This window comes from Chrysochloris asiatica, unplaced genomic scaffold (genome assembly GCF_000296735.1).
Source record: "Chrysochloris asiatica unplaced genomic scaffold, ChrAsi1.0 scaffold00098, whole genome shotgun sequence".
NCBI lineage: Eukaryota > Metazoa > Chordata > Mammalia > Afrosoricida > Chrysochloridae > Chrysochloris > Chrysochloris asiatica.
Window position 1 is genome coordinate 8,491,958 of NW_006408616.1, and position 14,015 is coordinate 8,505,972.

Sequence of the window (14,015 nt, forward strand, 5' to 3'; positions counted from 1 at the left end):
ATTGACATTTTCACAATGTTAAGTCTTCCTATCCAGGAGCATGGTACATTCTTCCATCTTGGTAAGTCTCTTTTGGTTTCTTGCAGTAGTGTTTTGTAGTTTTCTTTGTATAAGTCCTTTGTTTCTCTGGTCTTCCATCTTCTTTTAATACTTTCTGTATCATTCAACATTTTCCCCATAGAATCCTTCAGTATTGCAAATTGAAGCTTGAATGTTTTCTTCAGTTCTTTCAGCTTGAGAAATGCAGAGCATGTTTTTCTCTTCTGGTTTTCTAACTCCAGGTCTTTTCAGATTTCAGTATAATATTTGACTTTGTCTTCTAAACCTGCCCTTTGAAAATGTCTGTCAAGTCTTTTACCTCCTCATTTCTTTCATTTGTTTTAGCATCTCTGTGTCGAAGAGCACCTCTCAAAGTCTCTTCAGACATCCATTTGGTCTTTTCCTTCTTGCTTCTCTTCTTAATAATCTTTTTCTTTCTTCCAGTATCATATTCTTGATGTCATCCCACAATTCTTCTGGTCCTCAGTCATTAGTGTCTAATGCATCAAATCTGTTCTTGAGATGGTGTCTAAATTCTGGTGGAATATGTTCAAGGTCATATTTTGGCTCTCGTGTACTTGTTTCTATTTTCTTCAGCTTCAGCCTAAACTTGCATATGAGCAACTGATGATCTCTATTCCGCAGTCTGCCGCTGGCCTTATTTTGGTTGATGATATGGAGCTTTTCCACCTTCTCTTTCCACATATGTAGTCAATTTGATTTCTGTGTATTCCATCTGGTGAGGTCCATGAGTAACTAGTCATCTTCTATGTTATTTTAAAAATGTATTTGCAATAAAGAATTCATTGGTCTTGTAAAATTCTACCATGCCATCTCCAGCATCATTTCTGTCACCAAGGTCATATTTTCCAACTATTGATCCGTATTCATTTCTAACTTTTGCATTCCGATCGCCAGTAATTATCAATACATCTTGATTGCATGCTTGATCAATTTCAGATTGAAGTTGGTAGAATTCTTCAATTTCATCATGACTGGTTTTCATGGTTGGTGCGTAAACTTGAGTAATATTCATAAGGATTTCAGTGACCAAACATTGAAAAGTTGTGTGTCTCCTTCTTCCTAGTCTGTCTTAGTCTGGAAGCTCAGCTAAAACCAGCCCATCATGGGTGACCGACCCTGCTGGTATTTAAAATACCCGTGGCATAGCTTCCAGAATCACAGCAACATGCAAGCCAAGCCACCATAGTAAGACAAATTTACCAACATGTGTTAATTGTGGTTAACAGTACATTGTTTATCCTATGGTGCCAGTAGTGCTCTGAATATAGATTTCTATGTTAAAATAGATTTATACCTAAACATATAGATAAGTTAGGTGAGCTACTTGTAGTGGAGGTGTGGAGAATCAGAAATCATGTCTTGTATGATATTTTAATCTGACTCGGTACCTATCACTGAATCTTACACACGATAAACAATGCAAAAAAAAGTAGTGAGTGAACATTTTAACTTCTAATATCCAATAGTGAGCCATACTTAGGTCTTTCCAAAAAAAATGTTAAGAATTCTGATTTGACAGGCTTCTCCTTTGCAGGCATATTCCACAGTTGGAACACCAGATTATATTGCTCCAGAAGTATTCATGCAGACTGGTTACAACAAACTGTGTGATTGGTGGTCTTTGGGAGTGATTATGTATGAAATGCTAATTGGTATGTTTTTATGTTAATTTACATACGTACTGTATAAATGTCCTTGAGTGCACTGATTGTATGTATTGTAGATTTCATAGACTAAAACATCTGAACTGTGTTAAACCCAATGTCAATCCTGACTTCTCCCAATTTTAATTAAATACATGATGATAAATATTAACTAACTTTGTGTATCAAGACTCTTTTAGGAAGGAAGCTGTTTATATTTAACTCTAACTTTCCATAAATCAAATTTATATTATGGCCTTTCAGGTTCAAAGAGCGATGATGCTTTAAATCTTTTATTTTATTGACCTTTATTAGCAATTTTATTGTAAATTGATACATGGTAGTATTTTTTAATTGTTAAATAGAACACTCCAAGTTGTTTTGTTTCTTATGGCACATATAAAATAGGTTTAACATATCATATGAGAAAACTGACCAAATTTCATTTTCTCTCCATAGGATATCCACCCTTCTGTTCTGAAACACCTCAAGAAACATATAGAAAAGTAATGAACTGGAAAGAAACACTGGTATTCCCACCAGAAGTACCTACATCTGAGAAAGCCAAGGATTTAATTCTAAGGTTAGTAATTTAATCCCTAGTAATTTAGAGGAGTAAGAGTTAAAAAGAAGGAAGAGGTTTTATATTGCTTCAGTTAACTAAAATATATTAAAAGCAAAAGATCATACCAACAGAGAGGGAAGGAATCTTCACATCAAGTATCAATGCTATCCCCTCTGTACACAGGACAGATAGGGACAGGCAACTTAGACATTGGCTACCTAAAATGAGGGGGCTATAAAGGCACGAAGTGACTGGCTTACAAGGTTTCAAGGGGGAGCTTAGTTTAATAGTGTGTGGGGAAAGAAAGAGTCCGCACTGAATAGTTTTCATCTTGTCTAGATGGATCTGGTAAAAAGAGATGGGGTTAAGATTCTTATGATTCAATAATGAGTAATTGTTATCATGACTAATTGCGACTCTCACAGTTATAAAGGTAAAAGCTTTGTAACAAAAACAGGGGAGTGGTTACTCTTATAGTCCAGAAACAAAGGACCCTAAGATCATCAAGGGGGAAGAGCACAAGTGGAATGAGAGACCTTATCCAGAGAGTCAGAGACACCAGAGATGGAGGCAGAGATGGGGACATGGAGAGAGAGGGAGCAGCTGAGGACTCTAGATTCATGGGAAGAGAGGGACTAAGAGATGGCGGCCAGGAGGCAGACTTGCAGATTGTGCCCTTTGGTGGTGTAAATTATTATATATGCCTGAGTATTTAAAAAACAAGCAAAAAACACTAAAGTGAAAGAGAGAAACACTGGTAAATGATGGTACATGGAGGGGATTGTAATCATTGTAATGAAACAAGGTGTGTTTGAATGTAAAACTGGTGTCTGCCCTGTAAACTTTCACTCAATCCACAATAAAAACCTTAAATAAATAAATAAAGCAAAAGTTCACTTCTTGGATCTTGGCTGAAAGCAGAGAATGCCAAAAAGATGTTTACCTGTGCTTTATTGACATTGCAAAGGCTTTTGATTGTGTGGATCATGACAAGCTGTGAACAACATTGAGAAGTATGAGTATTCTGGAACACTTAATTGTTGTGCTCATGAGGAACTTGGACCTGGACCAAGAGGCAGTTGTTCGAACAGAACATGGGAACACTGAATGGTTTAAAATTGGGAAAGGTGTTGTTTCCTTTCTTATTCAACCTGTATGCTGAGCAGATAATCCTAGAAGCTGGATTATATGAGGAAAAACACAGCATCAGGACTGGATGAAGACTCATTAACAACCTGCGATATGCAGATGATAGATACAACCTTGTTTGCTGAAAGTGAAGAGGACTTAAAATACTGATCTAAGATCAAAGAGCACAGCCTTTGGTATGGATTGCATCTCAATGTAAAGAAAACAAAAATCCTCACCACTAGAACAATAAACAACATTCTGATCAATGGAGAAAAGATTGAAGTAGTCAGTGACTTCATTCTTCTTTGATCAACCATCAACACTCATGGAAGCAGCAGTCAAGAAATCAAACGATGTATTATTGCATTTGGAAAATCTGCTGCACAGGACCTTTTTTTAAAGTGTTGAAGAGCAAAGATGTCAGCTTGAGGGCTAAGGTGCACCTGACCCAAGCCATGGTATTTTCAGTAACCTCATATGCATGCGAAAGCTGGCCAGTGAATAAGGAAGACCGTAAAAGAATTGGTGCTTTTGAGTGATGGTGTTGGAGGAGAATATTGAAAGTACCTTGGGCTGCCAAAAGAACAAACAGGTCTGTGTTGGAAGACATGCAGCCAGAGTGCTCCTTGGAGGGCAGGGTGGCCAAACTTCATCTCATACTTCAGACACATTGTCAGCAGGGACCAGTCACTGGAGAAGGATATCATGTTTGGTAAGGTGGAGTGTCACAAAAAAGAGAGAACACTCCCCAGCGAGGTGGATTGGCAAAGCGGCAGCATCAGTGGGCTCAAGCATGACAACAATTGTGAGGTTGGCCCAGGACTGCGCACTGTTTTGTTCTGTTGTGTATAGGGTCGCTGTGAGTCGGTAGCGACTCGATGGCACCTAACAACAACAACAACAACTTCTGGTAGTATACAATAACCTTATTTTATTAAAGAAAAAGTAATGATCAGTAGCAGCAAATCATATTAAGAAAGCCTATGTATTAATTATTTTCTAAATAAAATACTCCATTCTGTTCCTCAGCTAAGGATGCTGTGTAATCAAGAATGACTGAAAGGGAGGTAAATTTGGACATGTGGGAACAGCCAATTGGCAACATAGTATTAAAAAAAATCTTTTTTAACTGTGCATGACTTTTAGTCCAGCAATTCTACATCTAGGAGTTCAGCCTACAGAGATAATCAGATACCTGTAAAAATTTAATTATAACATTTTTATTTATAATAGTGACAAATTTAAACTGTCTCAACAATTGTGGACTGAAAAATTTAAATAAATAAATTATAATGTATCCATATGTAATCTTTAAAAATGAAATTGTAGAAAAATATTTAATGAGTTTGGGAAATGTTCATAGTTAGCAACTATTTTTAAATTTTATAAAAAAAACCAAAAGGAACATATCAAAATGTTTACAGTGGCTGTCTCTGAGTACTATAATTATGGATGATTTTTAATTTCTCCCCATATTTCCCACAATAAACATAACTAATAATAAAAAAATAAGCAGGAGAAATGTTTTGTTACTTTAAAAAGATTAATGTTCAGATAATCCAAATAGAATGCTAATTTATTATAATTTCTGTTTCATGCTCTAGGTTTTGTATTGATTCTGAAAATAGAATTGGAAATAGCGGCGTAGAAGAAATAAAAGATCATCCCTTTTTTGAAGGTGTAGACTGGGGGCATATCAGGTACGTTCAGAGGCTTTGTACAGGAGAGGTCTGAGTGAAAACAAATTTCTGGATTTAGTAATTCACTTGCCTCTGATCCTGCTGGATTAAATACAAGAAGTAACGCCATCACATATTTGAGATCAGTGTTTTCTAGATTATATGTGAATGTGACTATAGTAACTACAGCTAAATGACTCAAATTAGACTAATATACACTTTAAGGGACAACAGAGACACCTATTTGAACTTGTTTGTATTTTTTTATACAGTTACACAGGGAACACTGCCCAGAAAAGATTTCTGTACATTGCATACTAAGGTGGTTCAGTGGTTAAGTACTCGGCGGTTAACCAAAAGTTAAAACTCACTAGCTGTTCTGCTGAGCCCTGGTGTTTTTAGGAAAAAATTACATAATTTTATCAAATCTGCTCCAATTGATCGAGTAAATTGAGCAAATTAAGCTAATAGCTTTATGCCTAGGAGCAATAAAGCTGAGAAGTTCTTGCATTCAGATTTTATCCCTTCACCCTTTGCACTCCTTTTCCCCAAATTACTTTTGATATATGGATCTTCTATTAGAAGACTTCTGTTCCTGAATCAATTACATAAGAGCCAATCCCCACAACAGCCAAGATACTCTATATTATTATACAGTCTTTTAGGTAAAACTTACTCTGTTTTACCATTTCCTTTCATTAACTCTTGGTGTTACATTTTAAAAATTCCATGAGAAAGTTTTGGTACAAAGAGAGAAAAATTCCAGCAACATGAAAATATTTTAATTAAAAATTATATCCCTTAACTATTTTGAAATCTACTTAACTTTCAACAGTAAAGTTCCTTCCTTGACTCTTGAAATATTTATAGAACAGGATGCAGAATTTGCAAGTAGAGTTGTTTATTGGAAAATTAAGAGTTCAGGAACATTTTGTATGACCACTCAATGCTCCTTTACAGGGAAAGGCCAGCAGCAATCCCTATAGAAATTAAAAGCATTGATGATACTTCAAATTTTGATGACTTTCCTGAATCTGATATTTTACAACCAGGTAAGACAGTCTACAACATGACTTAACTCTGTTAACATACTGTGAAGGTGATATCAATTTCACTAATGAATTTTCTTGCTCTTGGTTAATTTTTCTGTCTTTCAAGTGCCAAACACTACAGAACCGGACTACAAATCCAAAGACTGGGTTTTTCTTAATTATACCTATAAGAGGTTTGAAGGGTTGACTCAGCGTGGCTCTATCCCCACCTACATGAAAGCTGGGAAATTATGAATGAGGATCACATTCGCCCACACCCAAGAGAACTCAGGTAGCTGCATCACCAGGCTTGCTTGGCATAGATAACAATACACTGAAATATTCCCGAAGACGGTGGTGCTTATTGACTACAAGAGGAAATTCTACAGGATTAGGATTTCTAAGACTACTACAGGAATTGGTTGGCAGTGCCAGCTGGCTTTGTTTTTTGTTTTGTTTTTTTAAATATTTTATTATTTTTGTTAACTTTATTATACGAAGGTACTGGAATAAAAGGAACATACATCCCTTTCTAACTGCACTGCCTACATGCGTATTAAGGTCCATTCTGCCCGTGTGTCCTGTGGCTTTGTACTGTAACAATTTTAATCAATTCAGGAGAAACACATATCATTTAAAGCAGCATAGGCTAACCTGTAGGTAACACTGCAGTTCTGCTGTTCTACTGCAGATAACCAGTAAAAGCCATCTTTCATACTTGGTAGTAGGTGACTTGCCCTATTGATTTGGACATCTATAGGGAATATATATAAATTCAATTTCTGTAAGGGTTTTAAGAAACTTAAAAGTGGAAACACACTGGTGATTTAAAAAATAAATATATGATCTCATTAGTCACAAACTCCACAGTAGGGAGTGACAGGATTATTATAAGGAAGAGGAAGTTTAACACCTTCACTCAACTGCTCCACTAATATATTTACTTTGCATTCAGAAATACTGATGACCTTTATACTCATAGGGAGATGTACTTTATTATTATTAAAAAAAAAAAATGTAAAGTTGCTTTCTTGTGACAAGAGGACTTCTTTTTTAATAACAGGACATAGCATTATGTTAATTTGATTATGGTGAGTTGAATTTAAGAAATTGACCACGAAGGCTGCTTGTAGAACTAGTGTATTTTTTATTAAACTATTTTTTTAAATGTCAAACTTCTGATCACGTAAATGGACTTGTAGAAAACAAACAGCTATTTACCTTGGTTTTCTAGAAAGTTGTTACATATCATGGCTTTTATTTCTTCTGATGAACAATTTTTTCTTTGATAGTACTTGTATTATTGTGCCATTATTTTCTTATACTCCAAATGTACCAAAGATCCTGAACAGAGTGGATGTTCACAGCTGAGTAGACTTTGACTTTTCCATGGGAATGCTGTATTCAAACATGACATCTTGGATAGAGGTCACCTTACTCAAGGGCAAGGTTGCTCACACTCAACTGCATCACTGTGGTTTATGTAGGTGGACTTAAGGAAAGAAATTAAGTCCTGGGGGGGGGGGGTTGTGATGAGGCCCTAGGAGAAATAATGTCAGCACTCAATTCTTAAGATAGTAGTTCTTTAAGAATTGAAATAATCTTTCCAAGTCAACATTTTAATTCTGAAATGATTCCCTGAGGTTTTGGTTTCATAAGTACTAGTTGGGGAATGATACTTTATCAAAGACTGGCTTAGTGTGTGTCTTAACTGTCGATTGGTAGAATTCATTTTAAACATAGCAATTACAACCATTACAAATTGATCTGTAATTGAGATCTATATTGATGATTTATTTATAGGAATGTACTTCTTTATAGGGAAGAATAGCATAAGGAGCATTTTTCAAATTTACAAAAGCTTTTGCAGGTTTTGCTGCTAGGTAGCTCCACAAAGTTTCAATAAGGCCATGGAGGATTTTTTTCCTATCTGGTGTTTTGTCTTGTTATGTTTCTTGAGTACTTAACGTCCATGTACTATATTTCCCCTCCATTTTTCCTGACTAGATCATGTGGCTGAGTACCTATGAGAGAGCTGTTGAAATTCTGGGCTTATCTCATTTTGACTAACACTGATTTTTCTAACTATAACTGCCTTTAATTTAAAAAGGAGTGTTGGCGGAGCTGTGGCCTAGGGGCTGGTCTGCTAACTGCATGGTCGGCAGTTCAAATTCACAAGCCACTCTGTAGGAGAAAGATGTCTGCTCCTGTAAAAGATTTACAGTCTTGGAAACCCTGAGGAGCGGTTCACTTCTCCTGTAGGGTCGCTGTGAGTTGCCATGCCTTAATGGCAGCAGGGTTTGGGCTGGGTTTTTGGTTAATTTAAAAAGTATGACACCTGCTAAGTTTTGTCAGATTTCCTCCCCACTTTCCGGATTTAAGCAAGACCTGTTTTGCTGGTGTGATAGTGAATGGGCAAGAAATGAGGTCACTGCAATGTTCTACTGTTCTAGTATAAAATTAAATATTATTAACTCGAGGTGAGAGAGATTGAAATAAAAGAGCCAAATTACCTAAATTTACTTGTTTATTGTAGAACACTAAAGCGTATTATTTTTATCAGGAAGGTCTTGGAACTAATTGTGAGTTCCTGGCAGTGGAATATAGTTTTGGAAAGTTTACTTTGCTTGCTGTTTGTTGTAAGTGCCATCAAGTCGGTTCCAACTCATAATGACCCCGTATAAGGTTTCCTAGGAGCTAAAGTTAATGAGGTGACTCACAGTCTTTGGGGTTTCCTCCTCATCAAAAAAATTTCTTAAGTGCCTACCTAAAAGCAATTAAGGAGCCCTGGTGGCACTCTAGGAAAGCACTGGACTGCTAACCACAAGCCTGGCTGTTCAAACCCACCAGCTGCTCCATGAGAAAAGATGAGACTTTCTGCTACCATAAAGATTTACGACCTCAGAAGCCCTATATGGGGTCCAATGAGTTGGAATTGACTCATTGGCAGTGGGGTTGGGTTTAGGTTTAAAAGTAATTAAAGGCTGTGTCTGCCCTTTGGAAGTTAAGAATTTGATTAATGATGCAAATTAACTAGATAATTTGCAAAGTTCCCTTGAGATTTAACTTTCTATTATACATTTCTCATATTTCAGGTAAGCCATCTAATTTCAGTGATAAAACCCTATCTAATATCATAATTAAATTTTCTTTAAATTGGACTCTATTTTAAATTAAACAAGTTTTATTATAAACTGTGTGCTTTTGGTTTTTCTAAGTATATAGAAAGCTTGTATAATTCAGATTTATTGATTTCCTGGTTTAATGTAGACTGACTTTTTAATTTAAAAAATTTGTATTAAAGCAAGTTATGTTATTTTTCTTTTGTATGCATTTCTTAGAGCTTTGACTTTATTGAAACCTAGTTCTGTCTGAAAATATAGAATTGCTTATAAATCAGCCTCTTCTAATGGAATATGTGGCTGATTTAACTAGTTAATGGAATTAACTAGCTCACTTAAGTTAGTTGAATGAAAATAACAAGTGTGGAATATTAAACTTTTTCTTTGGTTACTTAAGCTTAAGATAGGGTTTCATTTATTTGTATAACAGCATATTATTTCTAGTTGTTTGTTGTTGTTGTTGTTGTTTTAAAACACCTGTGTATCTTTGTATAAACCTGTAAATTTAAAAATACTTTAAGTACACTTATTTTTGGTAGATTATTGTAGGAAACCTTTAGACAATCAATCAAGAATCAGTCTCTACTAGTAGAAGAAACAACTGTCTTTTGGTGAACTCTACAAATAAATGAATTGAGATGTTACTTAGTAGAGATCCTACCTACTAAACACATTCTGTCTTTAAATTGTAAAGACTCAGAACACTCTAAATGACTGTTTTGCTGCAACCATGATTATTTTCCCTTGTCTTTATTTAAGTTTTGTTTTCTCCTTAGAAGTGCACTTATTTCTGAAAAATTTTAATGAAACAAACACTTAGAACAAATATAAATATAAGATACTTGGGACTACTAGATATATTTTAGATTTTTATGAAAAAATGTGAGGGGATGTTGCTGCTTTTAAAATTAATAATAAAAATAGTTCTTAGTCCTTTTTTAAAAAAGCAATATAAAACAATTGGCAATTGTTTAGAAACTGAATTACCAGGCTATGGAGTTATGTGTTCGGTTACTGAGTTAAAAAATGTTTTGCTGGCATGAGGGCTTTTTTCATTGAAGGTAAGACAAAAATAAAAGCTATGTTTACAACATTTCTGTTGGTGAGGTTTTTTGGGTTTATAGTCAAGTTTGAGATACCTGTTATCAAAAACTCAAGACTATTTTTATAAATGTATCCAACTTTTACACTTAAAGAGTATGTCAAGAACAAGGTAAACATTTGAAGTTTCAATTGTGCTTGGTTTATTAGGATAGTTGATTAAGTTTATATTTAAAATCTATTGGGATCTGCAGCTGAAAACATGGTTGAACACATTGTAAGTTACAACTGAAGGTAGGTACATGGTTGGAAATACAACTTAGATAGAACTCTGTGATTGAATTTTGTGAAGATGATTTTAATTACACCTTTGGGGCAAAACTAATTAGCAAAGACCACATTGAAAATGCCTGAAAATGGTCTGTACACTAGAGAGAGAGATCAGTGGCCCGGGTACTCAGGTGCCCCTACATCATGGGCCATAAAGACTTGACTCTCTGATCTCCTGGGCCCAGAAGCAGCCACTCGCTATTCTGTTCAGCATGTTTTTGCTTTGTGCTCTGCCAATTGTTCCTAATGTGGGTCATGTCAATAATGCCATTGTAAGACTGAAGCAAAACAGGAAACATTGAATGTTGCAATTTGGGCATTAGAGCATACTTAGAGATTCTAAATTCATCTTTCAATAGCATCTAATGAATTTAAAAAAATTAACACAACTGTATGAAAATGCTTTCCCATACCATTTTGTTTTTGACAACTAATCTTGTGGCATAAACATAATTACCATCATTTTACAGAAGTGGAACATGCACTGAGTGATTGTGATTTGCCCAGAGTGTTGCTATTGAGCCAGAGTGTTCATTCTGTGCCCTCAGATGATAGAACATGATTCATCAATATATTACTTCATACACTTCTAGGATCTCAAAAGAATGCAGAGAGTGATAGTGACAGGTATCACTTTGGGTACTATTGACTGCAAATGACAGAAGACGCAAATAAAAGTGACTTCAACAATAAGGAAATAGCTTTCTTATGTCACACAAAGATCCAGGATAGGGAGTTTTCAGGGTAGTCATTTTAATTTTTCTATGTCGTCATCTTCTGAGTGTTGGCACTGTCTTAGAGAGGTATGATGTCCTCTCAGAGAGGTAAGATGGCTGCAGGTCATCACAGTCCTCATATAACATCCAAAGACCTAAAAAAGAAAAACAATATTTTTTTTGCAACCTCCAGTTTAAGAACAAGGGAAATCTTTTCCAAAGGCATTCTAAGCAGATTACCCCCACATTTTATGATTGTGGCCCTGATTGTGTCATCTGTTCATTCTTAATCCAAGGGCTGGCCTAAGGAACATAATGCCCATGATTGGCTTAAAACTTATGAAGATTCAGGTCCTAGGTACTGAGATGAGGACTCAACTAAGGCTCACCTGATACCAAAACCAAATTGGATTCTTTTTAACAGACTACAAAGTACGGGCGCGTATCACCCAGGTTGATTACAATGTTCTTAACTAAAGTTGCTGCACCTACATTCATTCAGGCGCTGGATCTGCTATTGCCTGAGAACTGAAGACGGGTCCATTTAACATCTTTATCTGCCACCTACAAAATAGGAGTACTGAAGGCCACTGTGCCACACCAGGGATCCTGTCCTTCAGAGCGCCATCAGACAAGCATGGTGGATGCATGGCCAGTGACCAGAGTTTGTATTTACAGAATGTTTACACCCCTGCCATCTCCTATTCAGACCAGGTCATCTCTTCAGTCCATCTCCCCCAAAGCAGTTATGTCAGAAACAGTAGCTCATTAATTTATTCCTCTCAAAATCCAGTCGGGGTGGGATGGTCTACTTATATTGGCTCAGCTGCTTTGTGTTAACTTGGGAAGATGGACTTTCACTATTAGAAATGGAAAGTTTTCTCAAGAGTTGTCAGCACACTGTCAGCTTGAGAGTGTGCTAACAACCGCAAATTCACTTACCTACTGCCATCAAGTCAAGTCGGACTCATAGTGACCCTGTATAGGGTTTCTGAGGCTGTAAATCTTTATAGGAGCATAAATCCTCATCGTTCTTCCAAAGATCCAAGGGTGGGTTTGAACTGCCAACCTTGCATTTGCAGTCCAACATTTATCCTAAAGCATCACCCACTACACAAAGTTATCCGTAGATTGCTTTGCCGTTCATTTCCAAACTCTTAAAATTAGGATGATTTCAGTCTTTCAGAGGAAGAAAATCATACCAGGGAAGAAAAACTTGGTGTTTGGCCTATCATCTTTACCTTCCCTTGTCCTCTAGAGCAACATGAGCAGAACATGAATAATCCTTCTGTACAATTTTATATGGGAGGACTAAGGAGGACCTAGGACACCAAATTTGTTTTAACAGTATCCCAAACATGTCAAAGAAATTAGTTTAACCTATGTGGTCAACTGCACTCTTAGATACATATACACACATCTGTAAATGCTGATACATAATCTATCATATGAACAGGAGCCAATGATTCTGAAGGAAGAAGTCCAAGCTGCACTGAAGGCATTGGCAAAGAACAAGGCTCTGGGAATTGATGGAATACAAATAGAAATCTTTCAACAAACTGATGCAGCACTGGAGGTACTTGTCTGTACTAAGAAATTCGAAGATGGCTAGCTACCTGACCAACTTATTAGAAGAAACACATATTTGTGCCTATTCCTAAGAGAGGTGACCCAACAGAATGTGGAAATCATCAGACAATATCATTAATTTTGCATGCAAGGGAAATAGTGCTCAAGATAGTTCAAAACTGGCTGCAACATTACTTTGACAGGGAACAAGCCGGATTCACACTAGGATATGAAACATGGGATATTGCTAACGACGGCTGGATCTTGACTGAAAGGAGAGAACACCAGAAAGATGTTTATCTGTGCTTTATTGATTCTGCAAAGGCTTTCAGGTGTGTGGATCATGACAAGCTATGGACAACATTGGGGAGAGTGAGTCTTATGGAACACTTAATCGTATTCATGAGAAACCTGTACATAGACCAAGAGGCAGTTGTTTGAACAGAACAAGGAAACCTAGATGGTTTAAAATTAGAGACGGTATGAGCCAGGGTTATGTTCTTTCACCATACTATTCAGTCTGTATTCTGAGGAAATAATTTGAAAAGCTGGATTATATGAGGGAAAAATGTGGCATCAGAATTGAAGGGAGACTCATTTAACAACCTGAGATATGCAGATGATACAATCATAATTACTGAAAGTGAAGAGGACTTCCTAAAATACTGATGAATAAGATTAAAGATCACAGCCTTTGGTATGGGTTGCACCTCAGTGTAAACAAAAAGTCCTCACCACTGGACCAATAAACAACATCCATATAAATGGAGAACAAATTGATGTTGTCAAAGATTTCATTTTGCTTGGATCCACTATGAACACTCATAGAAGCAGCAGTCAAGAAATCAAGTGACATATTTGCATTGGGCAAATCTGCAAAAGAACTCTTTAAAGTGTTCTAGCACAAAGATGTGTTTGAGGATTGCGGTGTGCCTGAGCCAAACCATGGTATTTTCAATAGCCTCACATGACTGTGAAAGTTGGTCAGTGAATAAGGAAGACCGTAGAAGAATTGATGCATTTGAGTTACGGTATTGGAGAACAAACCAATCTGTATTGGAAGAAGTACAGTGAGAATGCTCCTTAGAAGCCAGGATGGCCAGATAGTCTCTCATACAGCCAGGT

General features: G+C 36.3%; 1 protein-coding gene across 1 annotated transcript in view; it reads left to right on the forward strand.

The window, feature by feature from the left end:
* Positions 1-6,608, forward strand: part of STK38L (serine/threonine kinase 38 like) — a 115,187-nt gene extending 108,579 nt beyond the window's left edge. The window contains exons 10-14 of the mRNA XM_006866963.1: positions 1,598-1,715; positions 2,166-2,289; positions 5,007-5,102; positions 6,042-6,133; positions 6,240-6,608. Of these exons, the coding sequence (XP_006867025.1) occupies positions 1,598-1,715; positions 2,166-2,289; positions 5,007-5,102; positions 6,042-6,133; positions 6,240-6,367 (558 nt within the window). The 3' untranslated portion in view covers positions 6,368-6,608. The remainder of the gene's footprint in view (positions 1-1,597; positions 1,716-2,165; positions 2,290-5,006; positions 5,103-6,041; positions 6,134-6,239) is intronic.
* The last annotated feature ends 7,407 nt before the right edge of the window (positions 6,609-14,015 follow it).